The 27,076-nt window shown below is 42.3% G+C and overlaps 1 protein-coding gene across 1 annotated transcript in view; it reads left to right on the top strand.

Moving 5' to 3' along the window:
- The window catches only part of BUB1B (BUB1 mitotic checkpoint serine/threonine kinase B), a 61,778-nt gene that overhangs the window by 21,701 nt on the left and 13,001 nt on the right, over positions 1-27,076 (top strand). The window contains exons 6-19 of the mRNA XM_049785006.1: positions 1,966-2,135; positions 3,125-3,339; positions 3,518-3,609; positions 5,060-5,286; positions 9,203-9,312; positions 10,440-10,552; positions 12,051-12,100; positions 13,790-13,850; positions 13,971-14,073; positions 17,330-17,586; positions 21,343-21,473; positions 22,523-22,663; positions 23,135-23,235; positions 25,933-26,082. Coding sequence (XP_049640963.1) covers positions 1,966-2,135; positions 3,125-3,339; positions 3,518-3,609; positions 5,060-5,286; positions 9,203-9,312; positions 10,440-10,552; positions 12,051-12,100; positions 13,790-13,850; positions 13,971-14,073; positions 17,330-17,586; positions 21,343-21,473; positions 22,523-22,663; positions 23,135-23,235; positions 25,933-26,082 — 1,921 coding nt within the window. The remainder of the gene's footprint in view (positions 1-1,965; positions 2,136-3,124; positions 3,340-3,517; positions 3,610-5,059; positions 5,287-9,202; positions 9,313-10,439; positions 10,553-12,050; positions 12,101-13,789; positions 13,851-13,970; positions 14,074-17,329; positions 17,587-21,342; positions 21,474-22,522; positions 22,664-23,134; positions 23,236-25,932; positions 26,083-27,076) is intronic.

A 27,076-nucleotide genomic window follows, 5' to 3' on the forward strand; every position in this document is an offset into this window, starting at 1 on the left:
TTTTTCCTTTACTTACATTCTGATTTTGTCATACAGCAAATGTTTGATGTTGTCCTACAGTAAATATTTTTCTTTTTTCTTTTTGTTTTTGGGTTGATTTTTGTGCTTCCTCCTGGTGGTACACAGGAATATATGAGATACCAGGGATTGAAGCATGGTCAGCTGCATAAAAGGCATCTCTTTAGTCCCTGTACTGTCTCTTGGCTTGTTTTTAGTTCAGATACTATTTTTATGGGTGTAGAATCTCTATTTCTTTTTTTTTTTTTATAGTTTCTATCTCTGCAAAGAAGAGAAAATCTGTTTGTTTCGAATTATTTTTACCGGTTCTCACTTTGGCAGCACATATACAATTTATTTTTACCCGTGTATCATGGAGTACAAGTATAATAACTGCTCTAAGATACTTCTCTCTGACTTTTGGGTAAAAATGATATGTTGCTAGTTGATCATTTTCTTTTTGAAAATTGGTCACATTTTCCTGGTTCCTCAGTAGTACCAGAATTTTGGGTTCTATTTTGAACATTCGTCCTGTTAACTATGTCGATCTAGTACAGTATGGGTCCTATAGCTTGACACTCTCTGGGGAATGTTCTAGATCTCCAAGGCAGTCAGTCTCTTGATAAAAGTTCTTTTTCATTTTCTGTGAGTGTTGGATCGATCCAGTATTGGTGCAGTTTTCAGGATGTTTGGTATCTTCCACCTATATCTGGGGTCCAGGCAATTTTCTATCCCATAACTCAATTCTCAGAATCCTTTTAGTGCTATATAGTTCAAAATTGAGGCCAGATTTAGTGCCAATTCATGTATAAAGTTGGGAAAATCCTCTTTTTCAATTCATCCTTGAGTATTTCTCCAGTTATCATGGACTCTTAGAGTTCCCTTTCCCAGACCCCTGGCCCCAAAATTAGCAATTGCTTCTGGGAGTTTCAGCTTCCCACATCACTGTTTAATTTTAAACAAATCATCAGAGAAAAGAGAAGACGAAATAAAACAGGAACAGCATTGTATGAGTTGTTTCAAGTTTGACTCCTGTTAACAGTTCACTTGTTTTTAATTACTTTTGAGAAAGTTTGGTGTTTTTTTTTTTTTTAAATATATATTGGGTAGAATTTTTTAATTCCAATCAGTAAGAGAGGCTATCCTGGACGTTTTACATTTTAACTACCACTTTGAGTTTATTCAGGATTCTTACCCTTTTGATAATACTTAAATCTGTGGCAGCTTTGCTTACGTAAAATGTGTTAGGTGGAATTTAATTTGTATTTTGAAAAAGTGCAGGTGAATAGTATGTGTAGAAAGACATAATGATTAGATGTATAAGATATTAACAATTGTTAATCATATATGTTCACAAGTTCTACTTCTGGTATTATATATATTTTAATTTTTTTAATAGTAAGTTGGTGGAAATATAACACAGTTCTTAATAAACTTTGAAGGCTTAGCCTTAAGTCTCCTCCATCTGGCATTTTTTGGGGTTTTTGTTGTTGTTTTGTTTGTTTGTTTTTTGTGTTTGGGGTTTTTTTGGGGAGGGGGTCAGTTTGTTATTTTTTGGTTTGGTTTTTGGGCCACACCCAGTGGTGCTTAGGGCTTATTCCTGGCTCTGTTCTTAGGGATCATTCCTTGCAAACTTGAGGGACCATATGGGAGATGGGGATTGAATCCAGGCCAGTTGTAGTCAAGGCAAGTACACTACCTGCTGTACTATATTGCTCTGGCCCCCTTCATCATCTCCATTTCTTATTCAGCCTAATGTAGAACTTGAGAGTAATTTTTTATTGATCAAATGTGGATATTTAAGGTATATGGGGGAGGTTCTAACTCAATCCAGACAAAACCTTCTCTAATCTTTTATGTTTGCATTTCTCCCACAGTATTCTTCCTCGTTATGTTAACAAGATAAATTGTAATCTGGTGGCTAATGCTTATCACAATAAAAGTCAATTGTCCCTTCTCTTACTGTAGGCAATTCCAAGCCCGAGTGTCTAGGCAAACTATGTTGGCACTCGGGCAAGAAGAGGAAGATGAAGTTTCTGGATCTTCTGTACCTCAAAGAAGCACGCTGGCTGAACTGAAGAGTAAAGGGAAAAAGATAGCAAGAGCTCCAGTCAGCCGTGTAGGAAGTGTTCTCAAGGGTAACTGCTCATTGTTATTATGAGAAACTTAGTCTCCTGGGGTAGGCAAATTATGTAAGGATCTAATGTATAAATATATATGGGGACACTGTCCTAGTTTTCTAAGTAGTCTGTAGATGTGAAGAAAGTCCAAGGAGAGATGAGATCAGAGTGTGCAGTAAAATGGAAATGTCAGCAACTTTATGTCTTAATTAAGAAAATCTTAATATAGAAAGCATCAGGATTTTCTGAGTCTGGGTTGTTAGTGGGAAGGTGATAGGCAATAGATATAGTGTATTATCCCAAGGTTTCAGAGTTTTAATTAAATGTTCTTCAGCCTTTTGGGGCCAGAAATTGGATTCTCTATTTACCTAAAGATGATTAACAATAACCTTTTAATATCCATTCTGTATGGACTGCCAGATATTAAACCTGGGTTAGCTCCATGCAAGGAAAGCACCCTACCCATTGTACAATCTCTGTAGCTTCATACCATCAAATTTTTTGAAAATTAGGGCCAGAGAGATTGCAGGAGGTAAGGGCTTGCTTGCCTTGTATACATCCTTGCAATGACCCCAGTTCTGTTCCAAGCATTCCATGTGGTCCCCTGAATACCTCCATGGGTCACTACTGAGCACAGAGCCCGGAATAGTCCAGGAGCTCCATTCTGCATGGCCCACCCCACCCCTAAAAATATTAGTCTTTCAAAATTTTTGTCGTAATGGTAGAAGTACTTGACCCTGTGGGAGAAGTAATCTCACTGATATGAGGAATTAAGTGTAGCATACATTATTGGATGTTTAATTTTAGTTTGTTTGCTTTGGGGCTGCACCCAGCTTTGCTCAAGGGTTCGGGTTCTGCACTCAGGAATTACCCTCGGAACTTAGGGGACCACATGGAATGCCGGGGATTGAACTCAGTCTTCCATGTGCGAGGCAAACACCCTACCCATTGTACTATCGCTCCGACCAGAATACATTGTTGATGAAGTCTTTTTGTTTTTCCCCTAGCTCAGAGCCATAGTCGAGTAATCCAAAATCCACTTACTCAGCAGATGCAAAGTAATTCTAGAATTACTGTTTTTGATGAAAATGCTGATGAGACCTGTAGCGCAGAGTTGGCTGTGCCTACACTTGAGCCATGGATTGCATGCCCTGTGTCCAGGGCCAAAGAGAATGAATTGCAAGCAGGTCCTTGGAATACAGGCAGGCCTTTGGATGCCAGGGTAAGAACTTTGGTTTCAACCTCTCTGTACGGGGTAAGAACTCTTCCATCCATTGGATACGCCCACATGAACAGATTTCCAATTTAGAGCAAAGCATGTTCTGAACACCTCTTAAGTCCTCCTGAATGATCAGGCCTGGCTGTATAAGTACGATCATACTAGTTTTCTTCATCACCAGCCTCGTCGCAATGTAGCTTCTGTGTCCACTGAACCACCCAGGCTTCCCAGCTTTACTCCATATGTGGAAGAGACTGCACAACAGCCAGCTATGTGAGTTTTATTTCCAGATATTTTGAATTGGGAATTATTAGAGGCTAAGGGCATTTGTCTAGATCCCCCAAATATTGTCTTCTTTGTGAGGAGAGGAGAAAATAAACAAAGTTAGGCGGGGGAGATAATAGTTCCAAGGGGCGGGTCCCCCAAGCCAGGAGCAATTTCTGAGCTCATAGCCAAGAGTAACCCCTGAGCATCACCGGGTGTGGCCCAAAAACCAAAAAAAAAAAAAAAAAAGGTACATAAGAGAGGGCTGGAGAGACAACACAGTCAACAGTTGCCTTGCACATGGGTGACCCAGGTTAGATCCCCAGCATCCTAAATGGTCCCCAGAGTCCTCTAACACCCAAGCATCACCAGGTGGCACACCCCCCCCCACAAAAGCTACATAAGAAAATAAAAGATGAATCTGAAATGTAATCCAGGCCAGAGAGAGTACAGGAGGAAAGACGTTTACCTAGAATCTATCTTCAGCGCCACTCAGGGTCCCTAGGCACTGTCAGGAGTGATCTCTAAACATAAGCCAGGAATCAGCCCTAAGTGCAGCCAGGTGTGGCCCCAAAACAAGAAAATAAATTTTTTTTTTTTTTTTTTTAAGAAAATAAATTTGGGGGCCGGGTAGGTGGCGCTGGAGGTAAGGTGTCTGCCTTGCAAGCGCTAGCCAAGGAAGGACCTCGGTTCGATCCCCCGGCGTCCCATATGGTCCACCCAAGCCAGGGGCGATTTCTGAGCACATAGCCAGGAGTAACCCCTGAGCGTCAAACGGGTGTGGCCCAAAAACCAAAAAAAAAAAAAAAAAAAAAAGAAAATAAATTTGACCCACAGCCAGGATTGAGAACATCTGCCCTACCCTGACTGAGGTGCTTTATGTTTCATTCATTTCAAACCTATAAGACCTTTCATCTTCTCTTCAGCTGAGAACCCTGAACCCTGAGGAGTCCCCTTTATACGATACGAATGCCAGTTCTTTTGAGTGCTGTGCCACGAGAAATGAACTGTATCATCTAGGTTAATTTTCTTTAAGTTTAGTTAAGATGTGATGTTAAGATTTATTTTCACTTAAAAGGAATATAAATTATTTTATGGCTAATTTCCTTCCTCAGAGGAGATTAGTAGTCATTCACAGCATAATCAGTGATGACCCATCTGAATTACTTTTCAGCTGCTTATTCCATAGTCTTGTTTTTGTCTTTGAAATTTGCTACCATACCATCTTTGTAATGGTGTCCTTGTCTTGTAAAAACATGAAAATGGGCCAGAGAGATGATAGAGATAAGGCCCTTGTCTTGCACGGGGCCTACTCCAGTTTGATCCCTGCTGCCACATTGGCTCCCTGAGCCCAGAGCCCTCAACTCTGTTAGGTATTCCCCACTTTAATGGGGGGGGGGGGCACAGACACGAAAAAGGACTTATTTGGACTATATGGCAAATCGTTTTTCTCTTTTAGGACTCCATGTAAAATTGAACCCAGTATCAATCATATTCTAAGCACAAGAAAACCTGGAAAGGAGGAAGCAGATCTCATGCAAAGAGTTCAAAACCATCATCAAGACTCTGGGGAGAAGGTGAAGGTGATGTATTGCAAGGAGAAGATTTATGCAGGGGTGGGCGAGTTTTCTTTTGAAGAGATCCGGGCTGAAGCTTTCCGGAAGAAATTAAAAGAGCAAAGGGAAGGTACGTATAGATTTGTCAAATAATTTATGAATTATTTTACAAAATTATAAAAAAGTTCACAAAGTAAGTGAAAAATAACTTACACATTTTTTTTAAAAAAATTGTAAAAATAATTTAACTTAATTGCCAGAAGGTTGAACTAATAGATAGATGATGAAGATTGCCCCTTGTACCTTTCCAGGTTTCTCCTATTTCGGTATATTTGTTTCTTTGTCGATTTTCTTTGGGCCACAGCTAATGGTGCTCAAAGATCTGTTAAATGCTGGGGATAGAACCCAGCACTCTTGTATACAATAAATCCCAGCCTCATGATTGATATTTTCCCTTTTAGTAGGCCGCATCTGGCTGTGCTCAGGACTTACTCTTGGTTCTGCACTCAGTAATCACTCCTGCTGGACATGAGGGACCATAGGACCATATTGGGTGTGGGGGATTGAACCTAACAAGGCAAGCACCTTTCTGCCCCCTTCCCCACACCCATCTTATTTCTCTGGCTCCATCTTTCTTCTTTCCTCCTAGCGATAAGGGGGACGGGGGATTGAACCTGAGTTGGCCACATGCAAGGCAAGAACCTTACCCTGCATACTATCTTTCCGGTCCCAACTTTCTTCCTTCTTTTCTTCCTTGTCACATCAGCTGTGTTCATGGCTTACTTCTGGCTCTGTACATAGGGGTCACTCCTGGAGGAACTTAGGGGTTGCCAGGATCAGACCTGGGTGGCTGCATGCAAGGCAAAGTGCCTTACCCATTGTACTCTCACTTCAGTTCTAATGTTCTTCTTTTCTCATTTGTTCATTGTTTTTGTTTTGTTTTATATTGTTTGTTTTGGGGCCACTCCCTGTGGCACTCAGGGTTCACTTCTGGCTCTGCCCTCGAATTTACTCCTAGCAGGCTCAGGGGACCATATGGGATGCCAGGGATTAAAGTCAGGTTGGCCATGTGCAAGGCAAATGCCCTATTCACTATGTTATCACTCCAGCCCCTACTTTGTTATTGCTGGTTTTTTGTTTTGTTTGTTTGTTTGGGGGCCATACCCGGCAGCGCTCAGGGGTTACTTCTGGCTCTGTGCTCAGAAATTGTTCCTGGCAGGCTCAGGGTACCATGTGGGATGCCAGGGATCGGATCATGAGTGCAAAGCAAATGCTCTAACTGCTGTGATATCGCTCTGCCTCGTGCTTATTTTTTATTGTTTCTCTGTTTAAGCTGAAACCCCATAAATGTTTTTCATTAAAAACAAACACACAACTTATGTTATTCAAAAGTAAAGAAACAGCTCTCAAAAAAAAAAAAAGCAGTTCTGAATTAAAGGGACATTCCTATTTCCCAGCATTCTAGGCAGCTACTATGATTTCTCTTGAATGCAGAACATAGATGGCTTCCCTTTTAATTAAGTCTCTTTTCTATTACTGCCTGAAATATTTCACTTTATTTTCAATACTCTGCCTATAAATTTCTCAAAGTGCTTATTTAGGTTAACATCCAATATCACACCTCATGTCACTTAAGTGTTAGTTATTTGTATCGCTTTTTAAAGCATCTTTCTAAATTGAAGAACGTGCTTTTACTATAAATGGAGCAACTGAGAAGATGGAAGGAATGTAATTTTCTTCCACCAAATCAACCATATCTGAAATTTGTGTGTACCTATATTTTCTTTTTTTTTTTTTTTTTTTTTGGTTTTTGGTTTTTGGGTCACACCTGGCAGTGCTCAGGGGTTATTCCTGGTTCCAGGCTCAGAAATTGCTCCTGGCAGGCACGGGGGACCATATGGGGCACTGGGATTCGAACCGATGATCTCCTGCATGAAAGGCAAACGCCTTACCTCCTCTCTGGCCCCAGAAATCATTATTTTCATAGTCTCTTGTTCCTCGCTGCCCCTTCTTTCCAAGCAAAGTGCTCTGGTTGTGGTTACTAGAAATCACCTTTTGGCCAAATTAAGTTGCCATTTCTGTGTTTTGTTTTGTTTTTGTTTTTTGGGTCACACACGGCAGCTCTCAGGGGTTACTCCTGACTCTATGCTCAGAAATCGCTCCTGGCAGGCTAAGGGGACCATGTGGGATGCCGGGATTCAAACCACCAACCTTCTGCACGCAAGGCAAACGCCTTACTTCCATGCTATCTCTCCGGCCCCAAGTTGCCATTTCTGATCTTAACATTTATGGACCTTATGACAGCTTTATTCAGCATAGGCAGTGAAATGCTTCTGGATAAAATCCCCTTCTTGGCTATTTCCTTGATGTGTGTTTCTTCATCATGTCCTTTATAAACAGCTTTTCTTATCCAGGAGCCCTTCCTGACACTGGGATAAGAGCCCTAGAATATCCCAGTCATCTTTTCTTTCAACAGTTATCTATCTCTAAGTATTACTGTATACCAGGGACTCTCAAGTTTATATCCACAGCCCTAGCATTTCTTCAGAACCTCAAGTCCATATTCAATGCATGCATCCCTTATGCTTCTATCCTAACAGGCATTTAATTCAAGACAACCAAAACAAATACTAATTTCTGTACAAACCACATCCCAAAACACATGTATTGTAGGCTTTCCCATCTCAATAAAAAGCATCACCATACAGACACCTAGTTGTTCAAACCAACAAAATCTAGAATTAATTCTTTGTGTGTGTGTAGGGGTGGGGAGGGTTTGAGTCACACTCAGTCATGCTTTTTCCTGGTTCTGTTCTCGGGGCCACTTCTGCACAGAGTGATGGCGAACCAGGTGCTGGAGAGTAAACCCTTCCCAGCCCCTTAGATGGGACCTTTGGTCCTCCTTTATCGTTCTCATCCAAATGAACTACAGATATAATAAATAACTCACTTTACTAACACAAAAATTTCCCCCAATTTTAATTTATCATTATTTCTATTATCCTTTAAGGCGTAACTTTTAGCTAGACTATTACCACTTGATTTTCTGCCTTCATTCTGGTTTGGGCCTGAAGGGTGGGTTCTGCCATATCAGTTCTGTGGTTAGGAATCATTCCTGCCATTGCTCATGGAACCACATGTGGTGCTGGGGATTGAACCTGGGGTTTGTGTGCCTGCAAATTAAGTGCCCTGCCTGCTCTTCTCTTTGGTGTGACTGTAATCAGTTTCTCTTACAGCACTGTTTTGTTTTGTTGTATTTTGTTTAGAGGGACGTGGTTTGGGCCACACTTAATGCTCATGCTCTCTTTCTGACTGTATGCTCAGGCTTCATTCCCTACAATTCTCTGGGGACCATATGGTATTGGGGATCCAGTCAGAGTCATCAATATGCAAGACAAGTGTTTTAACTCCCATGTGCTGACCAGCCCCCAGTCCTTTTGGTTTTTAGCTGCAGGACCTCTCTTAGTATTTTAAAGGCCCACCAACCTATTTATGACTGTCCTTAGAGGCCACGATCACATTTGTGTACATAATAGAATAAAATGATAGACTGTGGGGCCAGAGCAATAGCATAGCAGTAGGGCATTTGCCCTGCACACAGCAACCCGGAATGAACCCGGTTCAATTCCCGCTATCCCATCTGTCCCCTGAGCACCCCAGGATATGGCCCCAAAACAACAACAACAAAATGATAGCCTAGTTCTCAAATTGAGGACTTTATTTATTTATCATTTTTATCTTTAATATTAATATATATTCATTGATGTGATACATACAATCACCAAAACAGCTTTTGACAAAATAAATTGCTAAAATGGCGGGGGGGGGGGCACGGAGTAGTAACACAGTGGTAGGTCATTTGCCTTGCACATAGCTGACCGAGACAGACCCAGGTTCTATCCTCTGGATCCCAAATGGTTCCCCGAGCCTGCCAGGAATGATTTCTGAGCACAGAGCCAGAGTAACCCCCGAGCGCCACCAGGTGCGTCCCAAAAAGCGAAAAGAAGAAAATAAATAACTTGCTTAACTAGCTTTATTGTTAGTAGCTGAGCTGCTGACCAGCTCAAAGAAGAGAGCAGAAATGCAGAGACAGATCGAAGAGATGGAGAAGAAGCTAAAAGAAATCCAAGCTACTCGACAAGAAGAAGCTTGTGAGGTCATTGCTCTTTATTATTGGCGTGTGTTTTGTTTGGGGCCACACCCAGTGATGCTCAGGACCTACTCCTGGCTCTGCACTAAGGAATTACCCATGGCAGGGGTCAGGTGACTATGTATGATGCCAAGAACCAAACTTGAGTCTGCCACGTGTAAGACAACACGCCCTGACTAATGTACTATAGCTCTCACCCTTACTTCTCTCTTTAATACAGAAAACTGATTCTTACTGAAACATTTAAAATTATAAAATCATGAGTTACGTCTTCCTAACCGCTCGTTCAGAGGGTTTTGTACTTTCTTAGCGATTAGTACAAACTGAATTGAGCAGACAGTAAATTAGCAGGCAGTTTCAAAAGGGTTTGTCAGACAATCGATGCCATTTATGGACTAGTTAAACACTCAAAACTATTTTTCTGTTACTTTTGACTTAAGTTGTTCATTCTTGGGCTGGGAGAGATAGCACAGCGGCGTTTGCCTTGCAAGCAGCCGATCCAGAACCAAAGGTGGTTGGTTCGAATCCCGGTGTCCCATATGGTCCCACGTGCCTGCCAGGAGCTATTTCTGAGCAGACAGCCAGGAGTAACCCCTGAGCCCCGCCGGGTGTGGCCCAAAAACCAAAAAAAAAAAAAGTTGTTCATTTTTTTTTTTTTTCGGGCCACACCCGTTTGATGCTCAGGGGTTACTCCTGGCTGTCTGCTCAGAAATCGCTCCTGGCAGGCACGGGGGACCATATGGGATGCGGGGGATCGAACCGCGGTTGCAATCTTTCCTTGGCTAGCGCTTGCAAGGCAGACACCTTACCTCTAGCGCCACCAAGTTGTTCATTCTTGTTGTGACAAAATAAATTGTCACAAAATAAATTGACAAAAAAGAATGTCACTTAGAAGGATCCAAATGTAAATAGAGATTGAGTATATGTTTGGCATTGCTCATCTGAGAATAACAATATCAGTTTAGACTAGAAATTTAAGTGACTGAAAAGATACTTGGCTGGTAAGACATGATATATGGTTAGTGGATATGTAGAGGAAGAATAAGGTATGGCTAATTTGAGAGTAAAATCTTGAAAATAACAGTTTCTAAATCGGAGGGACACATTGACCTTTATTTATTTCCTGCAAATAGAAAGAAGAGGAGATGCCTACAAAGGAGATAGATGGCCTGGGAATAGCTTCTGTGCCTCAAGGAGCAACAGGCACAAGTCTGTCCAGAACTGAATGTCCAGTAAACCTGACCAGGTAGGATCACATTGGTGGGTGGATAATGCTTGTAGGGGCATCACTGGAAACCAGCCCTCGACAGCCCAGTGATCTGTGTCTTCTTGACTTTTACATTATCAGACATTGGTTATTGCAAGTCTCCCTCACAGCATAAGATTTGCCTTTAAGAGAGGATGGGATACTAATTTCTTTTCAGATAAAAAAAAATGTTTATTATAAAGAAAATGGAATAATTCTCTTAACTCATTAAATTTTCCACTACGATGACTATTATAGCATAGGTACATTTCTCCTTATGTTTGTTTTGATTAAAATTTTTATTTTCGGGGCCAGAGTGATAGCAAAGCAGTAGGGCATTTGCCTTTGCACATGGTCAACCTGGGACAGATCTGGTTTTGATCCCTCGTATCCCATATGGTGTCCCGAGCCTGCCAGGAATGGTTTCTAAGTGCAGAGCCAAAAGTGATGCCTAAGTGCCACCTGGTGTGGCCTCCAAAAATAAACTTCCCCCAAAATTAAAATTTATTTTAGATGCCATGATTTACAGTATTATCAATAGACATGCATACATTCATACATGTTTTTTTTTTTTTTTTTGTCACATCCAGCAGCACTCAGGGGTTGCTCCTGGCTCTACACTCATAAATCGCTCCTAGCAGGTTCAGGGGACCATATGGAATGCTGGGATTCGAACTACCATCCTTCTGCATGCAAGGCAAATGCCCTACCTCCAAAGCATTCCATATTTTAATATCAGACCTCCTACCAGAGCACTGTCCCACTCCTCTATATCTATCCCATTCCCATTTTGCTTTTTAAAATTGAGAGCTTAATATTTTATAATAGCTTGCATGTTAATACAGCTCATCAGATAGACATTTATAAAATTTTAATGACTGATCCATCTTTAAAATTTTATATTGGTGGCCCGGAGAGATAGCACAGCGGCATTTGCCTTGCAAGCAGCCGATCCAGGACCAAAGGTGGTTGGTTCGAATCCCGGTGTCCCATATGGTCCCCCATGCCTGCCAGGAGCTATTTATCTGAGCAGACAGCCAGGAGTATCCTCTGAGCACCGCCGTGTGTGGCCCAAAAACCAAAAAAAAAATTTTTTATATTGGTAAAATATAAAATAAAACAAAATTTTATATTGGTGTTATTAGAATATTTTCTTTATGCGATTTTTTTTTTTTTTGTGGTTTTTGGGTCCCACCCAGCAGTGCTCAGGGGTTATTCCTGGCTCCATGCTCAGAAATTGCTCCTGGCAGGCATGGGGGACCCTATGGGATGCCGGGATTCGAACTGATGACCTCCCGTATGAAAGGCAAACGCCTTACCTCCATGCTATCTCTCCAGCCCCTTCTTTATGCAATTTTAAGAATTCAGTGTAACATGGGCCAGAGTGGTGGTGCAAGTGGTAGGGTGTCTGCCTGAGCATCACCGGGTGTGACCCAAAAACCAAAAAAAAAAAAAAAAAATTAGTGAACAATATATGTTTTAAAACATTTCTTCACAGGGAAACTACTTCAACAGAAAACATTTGTCAGGACCAGCCTCCTTGTAAAAGTGAGTCGCATTTGACAATCTTACGTAGAAACAGATTGTAAGGACTGCTAACTACTTTTCTTTGTCATGTTTTAAATTGTCTCTTCCAGAATTAAGAATGAGGTGCTGAAGAGGTAGTACAGAGGTTAAGGCAACTTGTCTTGTACGCAGCCTCATTTATTCAATACCTGGTACTAAAACACTATCAGGAGTGAACCTAAGCAGGCACAGAAGCAGGAATAAGCTTTGAGCACTGCTAGGTGTAGACACACACACAAGAGTAGAAAAGGAAGCTGAGGTATTCTAGTTATAATGGAATTTAATTATAAATATGATTGTGCTAGAGTAAAAATTATTTTTTAAGATTCTTCTGTGCTTTGATATCCTGAGTTTTAATTTAATTTCACAGTGCCAAGTAACTTTGCATTTACCTGCTGTCAGCTGAATGAGACATTTAAGCCACTAAGCCAGGGAAGTGGGTTTTAGGGGAAAAATGCTCGGAACAAGAGTTATTTTGCATTCAAGTTGGTTTGCTTTCTTTTCATTCAGAGGTGATTGGGGAGGGAGGTAGAGCGATAGAACAGTGGGTTAGGTGCTTGCTTGCCTTGCATACAGCCAACCCAAGTTCAGTCTCCAGCATCCTATCTGGTCCCTAAAGCACTGCCAGGAGTAACCCCTGAGCATCACCAGGTGTGACCTTCCCCCCACCCGAAAAAGTGATGGGGGAGCCAGACCAATATTACAGTGGATAAGGTACTTGCCTTGGATGTTGGATACCTGAGTTGGATCCTAGCACCCCAGGTGGTCTCCCAAGCCTGCCAGGAGTGAGTCCTGAGCACCACTGGGTATGACATCTCTCCCCGCCCACAAGAGAAAGAAATGTTAAAAGTAGTGAAACCAAGGGCGGGAGCGGTGGCGCCAGTGGTAAGGCATCTGCCTTGCACACACTTACCTAGGACAGACCTCAGTTTGCTCCCGGAGTCCCATACGGTGCCCTGAGCCAGGAGCAACTTCTGAGCGCATAGCCAGGAGTAACCCCTGAGCGTCACTGGGTGTGGCCCGAAAAGCAAAACAAAAAAAAAAAGATAAAAGTAGTGAAACCATTAATATCCACCTCTTTTTTTTTTTTTTTTTTTTTTTTGGTTTTTGGGCCACACACGGCAGTGCTCAGGGGTTACTCCTGGCTGTCTGCTCAGAAATAGCTCCTGGCAGGCACGGGGGACCCTATGGGACACCGGGATTCGAACCAACCACCTTAGGTCCTGGATCGGCTGCTTGCAAGGCAAACGCCGCTGTGCTATCTCTCCGGGCCCATATCCACCTCTTTTTAAGTTTTGTTTCTTTATTCTGGTTGTTGTTTTCAAGGAAGTGCAAGACAGGGAAATGTATTAACACAGAAAGTGATGAGTACCTTTTATCAGTGAAATGATAAAGGTGTCTTGAGATTTTGCTTCAGAATAACTTAAGAGTTGGTTTGAAGTTTGAGAGTGATAGTGATGGGGGAACAAAGATGAAACAAGCTATATAGAAAATAAAAAAATAAATATATGTAGATAATTAAGTTATTAAATATCTTCAATTTTTGTGTTTAAATCTTTGTCCTAGAAAGATCAGATTGCCTTTCTGCTTTCCAGTAACAAAACATTCAGCGAGTTGCTGAAGAATGATCATTTATTCCTCAATTTACAAAGCTGATCTCTTTACCTGTAGGTCCCAGTGTACCATTCACCATTTTTGATGAGTTTCTTCCGTCAGAGAAAAAGAATATCAGGTCTGAAGCTTCTGTCGTTACACCAGAGAAGCTTTTTGCTGTTATAAGTGGGAATGAGTTTGGGGCTCCCTCCCGCTCTGCACAGGGAATACGGATGCTACCTCGAATGTCTTTTTCCAGTCCTGCAGGTTCTACGTGGGCTTCAAGCCAACGAAGACCCCTTTCCATTCTCAAGACTTCAGAAAACGCCGCCTCGCATGAGGATGTGTCTCCAGATGTTTGTGTAAGAATCACTGTCCCTGCATTTATAGACACAAAGCGTGGATTTCGTTGATCAGATCTCACAAAAGTTCACAGTTAAAATCACAGGTTGAAATGACACATGTAGATGAGTGCATCATCCTCTGAGAATGCAGGTCAGCGTCACAAAGAGAAACTTTACACCCACCGGATGGCCAAAAAAAGAGTCAGCTGGGGCTGGAGCGGTGGTGCAGCGAGTAGGGCGTTTGCCTTGCTGACCTAGGACGGACCAAGGTTCGACCCCCCCGCGTCCCATATGGTCCCCCAAGCCAGGAGTAACCCCTGAGCATCGCCTGGTGTGGCCCCCCCCAAAAAAACACCAAGAGTTAACAAGTGTTGGTGGGGGTTTGAAGAAATTAAGAGTCCTTTTATATTGCCAGAACTAAATAAAAGCACAAGCGGCATTGGAATTTGGTGGTTTCTTAAAATGTTGCCATTTTATGGTAACATAGTTACCATATAATTTAGCAAGTTTTGTATATTTATGATCCATCCATGTCTAGAAATTTAACATTTTAATTTTATATTTCTAGAATGGAATAGACTTGATATGTATCTAGAATATAATTTATTTTCTATGTTTTATGTCGTTTTATTTTCTAAATATGCTTTATTTCCTTATCTATCTAGGACATAATGTATTTAGAGAATGAGACTGGTGCATAGATAGCAAGATGTTATTTATGCATTCGTTGGACTATTATTTGACTTTAACAGGAATGAAAATACTTCACTAAATAAATGAAACCAAACACCAAAGACCACATACTGTATGATTCCATTTATCTTAAATGTCCAGAATAGGCACCTATATAAAGACAACATAGATTAGGGATATTCAGGAAGTTACGAAAAGAGAGGGATGGAAAGTGACTGCTAGTGGGGTGATGAAAATGTTCTGGAATGAGATGGTGGTAATGATTGAACAACTTATTGGTTTGCTAAGTGCTATATTGTAGGATAATGAATAGTGAGTGGGTGAATCTTTGGTACATGAGTTGCATACATGTCTTTTAGTTGGGATATAATCATCATCTCAAGACTTAAATTTTGTAGCAAAGGGTTCTTATTACAGCAAATTCCTGTGATGACAGAAAAAATATGTAGGCTTTTAAAATATTATTTGATTGTAGATGCTAGGGACTAATGACAGGATAAGTGGTAATAAAACCCTGCATACACTTGCAAGTCCATGTAAATAACCTTAATTGTTGACATTTTAAGGAAGGAAATCATCTCTCTTCAAACCAGTGTCTTGAAATTTGAAGTTGAAGAAAGCTGAATATTTAACGAACCCTCCCCTTTTTTTTAAATCTTGCTGGACAATGATGGAATCCAGAGCCCTAGTAAACTACATCCACCACCTTCAGGAATACCTGAAGGACTTTTTTGCCTCAGGGGTCCATGCAGTAGTGAAGATCAAACTTGGAGCCTTGTGCATACGAAGTTTGCATTCCACCCCTTTAAAATACTTCCCAGCTTTTTTAAGAATATGAATAGTTCATCTGAAGACTTTTTTGGGGGGGTCACATCTGGCAGCACTCAGGAGTTACTCCTGGTTCTATGCTGAGAAGTTGCTCCTGGCAGGCTCGGGGGACCATATGGGATACCAGGATTCAAACCAGGGTTCGTTCGTCCTGTGTTGGCTGCATGCAAGGCAAATGCCTTACTGCTGTGCTATTGCTCCAGCCCCTAATTTGAAGATTTTTTGTTTGTGTGTTTGGCTTTGGGCCACACCCGGTGACGTTCAGGGCTTACTCTTGGCTCTTCGCTCGGACATCACTCCTGGCCTGGAGGACCGTATGGGACACTGGGGATCCAAACTGAGGTCTGTCCTGGGTCAGCTGTGTGCAAGGCAAGCGCCCTACCACTGTGCTACTGCTCCAGCCCTGTAATCTGAAGACTTTTAAAAGAGGAAAATTAAGTTACAGAATAACTTACAACAGTGTATTTTTCATATTTTAGTGAATGATTCCCCCAGTAAAACATTTGTAAATAAGTTACTTGTTAGTTAGTTAATTTTGGGCATGTCTAGTTGTGGTCAGGGCTTACTCCTGGCTCTGCACTCAGGGATCATTCCTGGTAGGTCTAAGGGAACAAATATGGTGCTTGGGAATTGAACCTCTTCAGCTGCATATAAGGCAAGTAAGTGCCATACCAACAATATTATCACTCTGGCCTCAACATGTTCTTAAATTTCTGTTCATTAAACTACACAAATATAATTGTATAGCTAGATCTTTTTCTTTTCTTATTTTTTTAAAACAAAATCCTCATTTTGCTTTAATACCCTCTACCTTTTCTCCTGTTGTCCACTCAGGAAATCTTAGTTCAGAGTTCACTATGTTTTTTTATTTAATTTTATCTGTTCATAAATGTATCTGCTTTTATTGTACACATTGGCCAATTTCTTCAATACCTGTCTTTTCAATTTACCTTTGATAATCCCTTGAGTTTATTTTAATTTGCTTAAATGGCATATTCCGTCTTTTATCATAGCTGGATAGTAGTATTCCATTATGTTTATGTACTTTATGCAGTCACTTACCCACAGCCACTTCCGTTTAACTATTATAAATATTATTTCAGGGGCCGGAGCAGTAATCTGCCTTGCCCACGCTAGCCTAGGGCAGATCACGGTTCGATTCCCCGGCATCCCATATGGTCCCCCAAGCCAGGGGTGACTTCTGAACCCATAGCCAGGAGTAACCCAAGGAGTGTCACCGGGCGTGGCCCAAAAGCCAAAAAATAAAATATTATTTCAGTAAGCATTGCAGGAATAGCCCCCAATTTGAGTATATAGCACCTCATGAGCAGCACTTCGTGTAACTCAAAATAATTTAGAAAGTGCCCTAGAATGTCTCTTTTCTTTGAAGAACCATTATATTTGGGGAGTCAAATAACTTGTTTTCAATAATGTGAAAGCTCTTTCTTCAGACGTTATGATGTTATTTTGAAAGTTGTCCTTGGAGCCAGAGAGACAGTGTAAGAAGCAGGTCATTTGTCTTACACACAACTGACCGTTCCATCCCCAGCATGCCATCTGGCCTCCCGAGCAGAGTCAGGAGTAGCCCCTTGAACATCGCCAGATGTGGTCCAAAATCACAAAAAAAAAAGGTCCACTCCTATAGATTCAGATGTTTTTGAAAATCTTATGTTGTCTAATGTGTGGCTAAGTAAAAATAAAGTATTCACATTCTTTGAAATGTTTTAAAACATTTATGTGGTTTTTATTTCAGGACGAATTGAGTGAGGAGCCTATTATCACGGGTTTCAGGAATGTCACCATTTGTCCCAATCCAGAAGACACTTGTGACTTTGCGAGAGCAACTCGTTTTGTTTCCACTCCTTCCCATGAGATAGTGCCCTTGAAGGATCTCTCTCCCGATTCTGAGAGACTATTGCAAGAAGAGGATCTAGACGTGAAGACCTGTGAGGACCAGCAGATCACTTGTGTCTCTAGCTACCATCCACCTCTGAGCACCAAGAAGCTGAGGTATGTGGTGGCTCCGGATGGGAAATGTGCCAGTGCTAAGTCCTATGCTAAGTGCATATGTAACAGTCAGGTTACCATTGAAGGCTGTGGCCCTGCTTCCTCCTGGCAACGCTCGGGATGGCCTTTATCCCAAGAAATCACATTAGATCAAAACATTACATGCCAACTATTAAGGGGGAAAATACACAAACATTTTAATATTAGAGAATGATGATGTGAACCAGAGTGATAATACAGTGGGTAACATGCTTTGCACATGGCTGACATTGTTTGATCCCCGACATCCCATATGGTCCCCAAACCCACCAGGAGTGATCTCTGAGCACACAGTCAGGAGTAACCCCTGATACGGCCAGATGTGGCCAATGATTTCTTTAAAGTAATGGTAGTATGCTTGATACTCATTTCAAGTAGGCAGCAAGTAACATCTTTCAAGAGTTGTTGCTAGAATGAGAGGGAAATGAATTATGTATAGGTTTGAGGGAATGGCATGGAAAGTTCGGCGCCAAGCCTTGTGACCTATCCATATTAAAAGTAGGCTAATGGAAACAAATTCTAGTTTTAGGGATTAGTTGGGATATGAGAGAGGGTTGTTTCGTGTTGTGATTTTGTTGTCATTTTTGTTTGTTGTTTAGTTGGTTTGGTTGGGGTCCACATATGGAAGTGCTCAGGGAGACCTTATAGGATGCCAGAAATTGAACTCAGGTTGGCCACATACATACAGAGCAAACGTTCTACCACTGTACTGTCTCTCTGGCCCCAATAGGGTGTGTTTAAAAAAAAAAACAAAAACTGATTTCATAGGGGCTGGAGCAGTAGTGCAGGTGGTAGGGCGTTTGCCTTGCAATGTGCTAACTTGGGACGGGCCACGGTTCGATCCCCAGTGTCCCAAGCCAGGAGCCGTTTCTGAGTGCATAGCCAGGAGGAACCCCTCTGAATATCACCGGATGTGATTAAAAAAAAAACTGATTCATAATACAGTTATTTCACCGTCACTAATCTCACCATCAGTTATCTTTCCTTCCATCATTGTCCCTAGGTGTCTCTGTCTGTCTGACACACACACACACACACACACACACACACACACACACACACACACACACACACCCCTCTGCAATGGCTAATGGAATTACTGAAAAATACTTCAATAAAAGGGGAATTTGTGAAAGTTATATCTCACAGTGGGTCCATTAAAGTCCTTGATGGTTTCCTAAGCTGTTTGTTGCTAGTTGAACCTTCAGTGCTACTGTTTTTGTTTACTGAGCGTCTTTGGTTTCTATGCTACTTTGCCAGCATTTGGTTTACTCCTACTTGGCTGTCAGTGTAGTGGAATTTGGCGGTCCATGAACTCCAGGATCTCTAGAACTGGGCCAGTGAGTTTCTGGGTCTTGGCTTGCATCTCCTCCGAGATCAGTCATGAAGCTGGGCCCTGCTTACGTGGTGGCTCTTGTGAGATGTGGGTATGGCTGCCCACCTTCATTTGAGAAGATGGAGAGTTCTCAGCTTCACCTCCCTGCAGAGATTAGTCATGAAGCGGTGAAGTTATGCCCTTTACTTGTGTATGTGGAGTTCTCAGCTTCACCTCCCTGCAGAGATCAGTCAGGAAGCGGTGAAGTCATGCCCTTTGCATGGTGGCAGCTTTGGGGTGGGTATGGCTGCCTGGACTGGGCAGGGCGGGACTGGGCCCTCCCCCACTCAAGAGCACCCCAGACTTTTCACCCAAAGAGTCATTTTGTTTGTTTTTTGTTTGGGGGCCACACCCAGTTACGCTCAGGGGTGACTCCTGGCTGTGCGCTCAGAAATGGCTCCTGGCTTGGGGGACCAATTTGGACGCCAGGGGACCGAACCGCGGTCTGTCCTAGATCATCGTGTGCAAGGCAAACACCGTACTGCTTGAGCACCACTCCGGCCCCTGTACCCATGAGTTTTAGCAGCTCGGTTTGCATCTCCTCCAAGATCAGTGGTGAAGCTGTGAAGTTGGGTTGTTACATGGCTGCAGCTGTGGGACGTCAGGAATTAGTTTTAATTTGGCAAATTGTGATTTTTTTTTTGATTGCCTTTTTTAGGAGTAGAAAAGATAATGCAGTGGATAGGCACTTGCCTTGCAAGCACTTGACCTGAGTTTAATCCCTGGTACCCATATGGTGCCTTGATCCTGCCAGGGGTGATTCCTGAGCACAAAACCAGGACTAATCCCTGCCAGAACTGATCTCTGAGTGCAGAGCCAGGAGTCAACCCTGAGCACTGCCAGGTATGGCCCCAAAGCCAAAAAAGTTTTAAAAAATTCACTTTTTTCGTGTTTTACATGTGAGAGGCCCTGAGTTTAATACCCAGCGCCAAAGGAAAAACAAATTTCCCTTTCAAAGTTTTATTTATAAGTAGGGCCAGAGAGATGGCACAGTGGTAGGGCATTTGCCTTACACGCAGTCAACCTAGGACCAACGGTGGTTCGAATCCCGGCATCCCGTATGGTCCCCTGTGCCTGCCAGGAGTGATTTATAAGCGCAGAGTCAGGAGTAACACCTGAGCGCCACTGAGTGTGCCCCAAACCAAAAAAAAATTTTTTTATAAGTAAAACAGGGTTTATTCAGAGATACTGAAGAAGAAAGGGAAAGACTGACACTCAAGAAAGCAAGGCTTCTCCAAAGGCAGAGAACCCCAGAGAGCCCCTACCCAGCATGAGTAGGAAAGTCCACATCTCAAGAGGGGAGATGTGGGCAACCTGTGCATGAGGGAGCCAAGTTCATGGACCCAAGGAGCACCGCATATACTCCCCTTTCAACATTTTTCTCTAACTTTTTAATTTTATTTTTTGGGGGGTCACACCCGGCGGTGCTTAGAGGTCATCTTTGGCAGGCACGGGGACCATGTGGGATGCCGGGATTCGAACCACCATTGGTCTTAGGTTGACTGCGTGCAAGGCAAACGCCCTACCACTGTGCTACCTCTCTGGCCCCCAACTTTATTTAAAATTTTTTTTTAATTTATTGATTGGTTTTCGGGCCACACCCAGCAGCGCTCAGGGGTCGCTCCTGGCTCTGCACTCAGTAATTGTCCTTGGCAGGCTGGGGGACCTTATGGGATCCCGGGTTGGTCACATGTAAAGCAAACACCCCACCGCTGTGCTAGCTCTCTAGTCCCATTTTTTCTCTAACTTTTAATCACATTCCCCAGCATGTGTTCATGCTAAGTGATTTTACATATTTTTTTCTTGATATTTTCTTCCGCAGGCTACTGCAGACCAAATCTAGAGCTTTGTGCACTGCTGCTTTGTTCCATCCCTGGCTGATCTTTTCTTAATGAAGGATTAAAAAGGAATATTCAAAGACAAGGAATAAAGAGAAAGTCAGTGTTGGAGCCAGGGCAGTAGAACAATGGGTCGGGCATTTGTCTTGCACATGGCTGACCCAGGTTCGATCCCCAGCATCTCATAATGTCCTGGAGCCCACCAGGAGTAATTTCGGAATATAAAGCCAGGAGTAATCCCAGACCACCTGGGGTGTCGCCTAAATAAACAATAAATAAATAAAATAATAAGTTTAAAATAAAAAAAGGAAAGTGTCTTTTTTTAAATTTCCATATAGTTTAGAATGGATGTGTAGCATTTACTGTAAATTAAGTTCAAGAGTTTAGTGCTGGGAATTGCTTGTTAATCAGGGTACAGTTATGTAGATCCTGATCATGGATTTTACAGAGAGTCGAAGATCAAATGAAGTTTCTCCCTACGAGGAGTGACGTTTGTGTTTCTTTCAGCCCGATCATCGAAGACAGCCGAGAAGCCACACACTCCTCCGGGTTCTCTGGCTCTTCCACCTCAGGTGCAAGTACCTCCTCCAAGTGTCTCCAAATTCTTGAGAAACTGGAGCTTACCAGTGATAATTCAGGTAAACTCTTAGGCACTCGAACTTTTTTGGGGGGAGGGGGGGGGTTGCGCTACACCCGGTAATGCTAAGGGGTTACTCCTGGCTATGTGCTCAGAAATCACTCCAGGCTTGGGGGACCATATGGCACTCTGGGGGCTCAAACTGCGGTTCGTCCTAGGCTAGTGCAGGCAAGGCAGATGCTGTACCGCTTGTGTCATGGCTCTGGCCCCTGCACTCTTACTTCTTAAACTGGCTTAATGGAGAGATTGCAAGAAATTTGTTTTTAGATAAGCATATGGCTTATTGCCAATAAATGTTCGATTTATATCGTCTTTTTATACTTGGGGTCTCATAAAAGGTTCTTGGTCCAAATTGGGTCTCTAGTAGAAAAGTAGGAAGCCTTGATCTGTCACTTAGAAATATGCATCCTTGCCCAGTGATCACATAGCAAATTGGAACATAGGGTTTTCCTTCTCCCTTTTTATCATAGTTTAGGTAACTACAGTTGCAGTAGTGTTCACATTTATGGTTTTAATGTAGATAGATAGTTACTGCACCTTCACCACCCAGAGTGTCCAAGATCCTCCACCGAAGTGCTTATATCACTTCTAGATCACTGAAATATATTTTCTTCTCTAGAAAAGTTGCTATAGGGCAGCAGTATGGCTCGGCAGTCAAGTTGCTTGTCTCGGACACATGTAAGACTCTGGATTTATTTCCTAGCGTGCAAAAAAAGGGCAGGGGTTTGACAGTTATTTGGGCCAGGGACAGAGCTCAAAGGACTGGAGTGAATGCAGTATATACAGGAGCTCAGGTTCAGTCTCTTGGAGCATCAGTTCTCCGGGCCTCACAGGTATGCCTACCTGCAAAGGAAGAATTGCCACAAAATGTGAAGTTTCTAAACCAACAGGACTTACTAAACCTAATGTCATAAAGACGAGATATATCATTATTGTCAAATTAACCCTGTTAATTGTGCATTTTACGTTTTCTGCCTCTTGCCGCTCTGTTTGTTATAATACCCATTTTGGAATTTTGAGTGATTTTTTTTCCCACTTTCCCCGCTCTAGACAGCCCCATTCAATCACCTTGGTGTTCACAGTATCGAAGACAACTTCTAAAATCACTTCCAGGTTGGTGTGCCTCAGCAGAGTTTTTTGTAGAAGACAGACCAATGCCTAAGTTGGAAATAGAGGGGGAAATTGAATTAGGTAAGTGATTATTTGTACTTTGTTGGGGGGAGGTTTGATCACATCTGGCAGTGGCGGCACTCAGGTTACTCCTGGCTCTGTGCTCAGAAATCACCCCTGGCAGGTTCGGGGGACCATATGGGATGCCAGGATTCGAACTGCCATCCATCCGTGTTGGTTGCGTGCAAGGCAAAGGCCTTACTGCTGTTCTATCACTCCGGCCCCGATTATTTGTACTTTTGATGAGTGCTTGAGCACTCTATTTTTTAGAAGCCTATAAGAAACAATAACTGGAAGTTGACATATTGATGAGTTCATATCTGAGTTACAATAGGAATTCTTTCAGTTTTTAACAGATGATTTTGAAAAGTATTTTAAATGCTACTAATGGGCAAAGATAAAGTGCCTATAAGCCCTAAAATAGGAGGTTGATAAAGCTTGGGGACTACATGTATTTATGTGAGTTTTATCTGGAATTTAACCTTTCAACAGGTAATGATGACTATGCCATTAAACAAGAATATCTGATATATGGGGATCACAAATTATTTTGGGTGTCACCTAGAAACTCCGAGGAATTAACTATAATAAAGGTGAGACTGATTCTTTTGTCATTTTAATTAGCGTATATTCCTATACGTGATTGGTTCCGTAGCTGTGGTCCTGTGATGTACTTAGGGCTTTCTAATCCTCTGCAAACTTCCTTCCAGGGAAAGTCAGGGATGCCTCAAGAATCCTCACCATCATAGGCCAGCATTGAATATCCTTGTGAGGTGTTACAGTAAAACCTCTCGTATTTCCAGGGTCTTTATTATCAGTCTTAATGTTTAGAGGAAATCTAGAAAAGTCTAGCTTCTGCAATCTGGACATAGTATCATCTAAGTTTCACACGTATGTGCAGGCACCTTGGAATTTCCAACGAACTGTCATCCTAGGGTTTGACAGTGACTCTTTTGCCTGTCCAGTTTCCTGGATCTCATTTTGAGGGGGTGATGCCCTGTGACTTAGGTGGTGGTGGTTTGATACAATTTAGGATTATACAGTGTTAATGAGCCCACGTTCCTCATATTTCATTAGCTTCCTAAGAGAAGATGTATAGACTACATTTTTGGAAACCATGTAGATAAACATTTCTTTTTTTTTTTTTTTTTGTGGTTTTGGGTCACTCGGGTTTCGCTCAGGGGTTACTCCTGGCTACATGCTCAGAAATTGCTCCTGGTAGGCACAGGGGACCCTATGGGACGCCGGGATTCGAACCGATGACCTTCTGCATGAAAGGCAAACGCCTTCCCTCCAGCCCCAGATCAACATTTCTTATTCCACATCTTTATTTGATAATTTTGCTTAGTGTTCACATCCTCAGTTCAGGACCTCTTTCCTTTTAATTTTGAAGCTGAACATTATTTTCTTTTGACTTCTAATCTTGCTTTTGAAGTCTTGCTATTCTTTATGTGAGACTATTTTTACCTTTTTAATCTTATGTTTGTCCCCATTTGTCTGAAATTTCACAACTTCTTGGTTTGGTAAAATTCTCCTAATCTTTTTTTTTTTTTTTTTTTTTGGTTTTTGGGTCACACCCGGTAACGCTCAGGGGTTACTCCTGGCTATGTGCTCAGAAGTTGCTCCTGGCTTGGGGGACCATATGGGACACCGGGGGATCGAACCGCTGTCCGTCCAAGGCTAGCGCAGGCAAGGCAGGCACCTTACCTTTAGCGCCACCGCCCAGCCCCTCTCCTAATCTTTTAATATAAAATCAGTAAACATTTCAGCCTAGAAACTTCTTCTGTTCTGAGATATTTTCTTCAGGGAAAACAATTGTTTTTGTCTTCTCTGTTTCTCACATTTTTGAAGTTTTTTCATTAGGACATGAAGTCTTCCAGGTAGGGTAGATCCTTTGAAAAGTTTACCTTTTTGCTGAGAGTCAGAGTGATAGCCACAATGGTAGGGTTTTTGCCTTGCACACAGCTGACCCAGGACAGACCTAGGTTCAATCCCCAGCATCCCATATGGTCCTCCAAGCCTGCCAGAGCAATTTCTGAGCACAGCCAAGAGTAATCCCTAAGTGCTGCTGGGTGTGACCCCAAAACAACCCCCAAACAAGTACCTTTTTTCTCTTATGTTCTTTTTTTTTTTTTGGTTTGTTTGTTTTTTTGTTTTTGTTTTTGTTTTTGGGTCACACCCGGCAGTGCTCAGGGGATACTCCTGGCTGTCTGCTCAGATATAGCTCCTGGCAGGCACGGGGGACCATATGGCACACCGGGATTCGAACCAACCACCTTTGGTCCTGGATCTTGGCTGCTTATAAGGCAAACGCCACTGTGCTATCTCTTCGGGCCCCTTTTCTCTTATATTCTGTCTCTATCATTTCTCTTTTTGGAATGTTTTGCCAACTTTATTGTTTGTCTTTTTGTAAGCTTGGTGGGGGCAGAATGTCCTTTCATGTGGTCTGCAAGGGGTTCTGGGAACAATCCCAGCAATAGCTATTCAGGCTAGTGCTATGCTCTAGGCCTCGTGAATTCATTGCTGGAGTCCTCCAGGGCCACATTCAGTGATGCTGGGAGGGGAGGGGAGGGCAGGGGCTATGACAGCTCCAACCCTAATCCTGGCACTGTCTTCCTGGCCCCAGTAGTGAGTTGTTTTGATTTGGTTTGGGCGCTTGGCCAAACCTTTTTATTGGAAATTGGCCTTTTTATTGGAAATACCTTCTCCCCCCAACCCCACTGATCCAATCTCTCAGAGAAAACTTTTTTAATTTCCTGCCTGGATCTTCAAAGCAGGTTGCTAGGTTTCTGAAAACTGAATGAGGAAATGAGTCTGGAGAGTAGAAGGGGGAACGAGGGCAGTACTACATGTTAACATTGAAGTGTAAGCTTTTTATTTTCTTCTTTTCCACTCTGGTATTAACACTCTTGTCCACAATCTCCATAGTTCTTCTCTTTTATACTCCTTTACAATGAACAGTCTGTTTTTTGGAGGAGGCCATTGGGAGGCTGGACGCAACCTTCCCCTTTTCAGAGTTTTCCCTTTACCCTCCTATCGTTATCAGTACTGCCAGTTTCATACTCTTGAGAAACCATTTTGTAGTATAAACTTGCTTGCTCTCAGCTTCCCTTGAATTGGCTAGGTGGGTTGTTGACTCATTGTTCTTTTCAGCTCCTTGTTGCTGTTGTGTCTTCAAGTATAGACACTCTTTCTGTCAGGCATTAGAAGGACTAGAGAGGACGTTTTCAATCAACCTGTCACAGCTATAGATTCTGATTGCTCCATTTCTTAAATGTAATTTGTTACAGGTATTGTCTCAGCCCATCCCATGGGATTTTTATATCAGCCTCAAGTTAAAGGAACGTTTAAATGAGGAATCTGAACATTTCTGCAACTGTTATCAGTATCAAGATGGCTGCATTATTTGGTACCAGTATATAAACTGCCTCACGCTACAGGTTTGCAAGAATCTAAACACGTTAAAGTCTTTAAGTAGAGAAATTTGTGATTTATTCAACAAAGGAATTTAGTACAAAATTTCTATTACTCTTCCAGAAATAGAATAATTAAGTTGAAATTAAGGAATTGATCATTTCTTTTCCCAAGTATTTTCTCACCAAGACTCTGTTGTCTTATTTTTGTTTTCCCCCTAAACCTGGTAGTGCTCAGGGGCTACTCTTTTCTTTGTACTCAGGAAATACTCCTGACAACGCCTGGATAATTGGACAATTGAATAGGGGACCATAGAGGATGGTAGGAATCAAACCCTGGTTGGCCCCTTGCAGGACAAGTTCCCTGCCCTCTTCTATCTCTCTGGCACTTACATTTTTATTATAATGTATTAGAATTTAATTCTTTTTTGGACCTCTCCAATAGTGCTCAGAATTCCAGGGAATTCTCCTGATGACACAATGCTGTTCATCCTAGCTGTATTAGAGACCAATGCTTTTAGTTTGTTTTGTTTTGTTTTGTTGTTGTTTTTTTTTTTTATTTTTATATTGGGGGACACATCTAGCAGCACTCAGAAATTATTTCTGGCAGGTTCACGGGACCATGTGGGCTACCGAGGATTGAATCCAGATTGACCGTGTGCAAGGCAAACACCCTACCTGCTATGCTATCGCTGGAGTTGTTTTGTTGTTGTTGTTGTTGCTTTTAATTATTGGTTTTTGGGTCACACCCAGAGCTCAGGGGTTACTCCTGGCTCTACGCTCAGAAGTCGCTCCTGGCAGGCTCGGGGGACCATATGGAATGCTGGGATTTGAACCATCGTCCTTCTGTATGCAAGGCAAACACCCTACCTCCATGCTGTTTCTCCGGCCCCTGTTGTTTTTAAGTGATATATCGGCTATTAAACATAACAAAAACAGGGTCCTGAGTGATGGCACAGCTGTAGGGCATTTACCTTGCACGTGGCTGACCCAGGATGGACCACAGTTTGATTCCCTGTTG

The sequence above is a fragment of the Suncus etruscus genome, chromosome 12 (assembly GCF_024139225.1).
Source record: "Suncus etruscus isolate mSunEtr1 chromosome 12, mSunEtr1.pri.cur, whole genome shotgun sequence".
In the NCBI taxonomy this organism is placed as follows: domain Eukaryota; kingdom Metazoa; phylum Chordata; class Mammalia; order Eulipotyphla; family Soricidae; genus Suncus; species Suncus etruscus.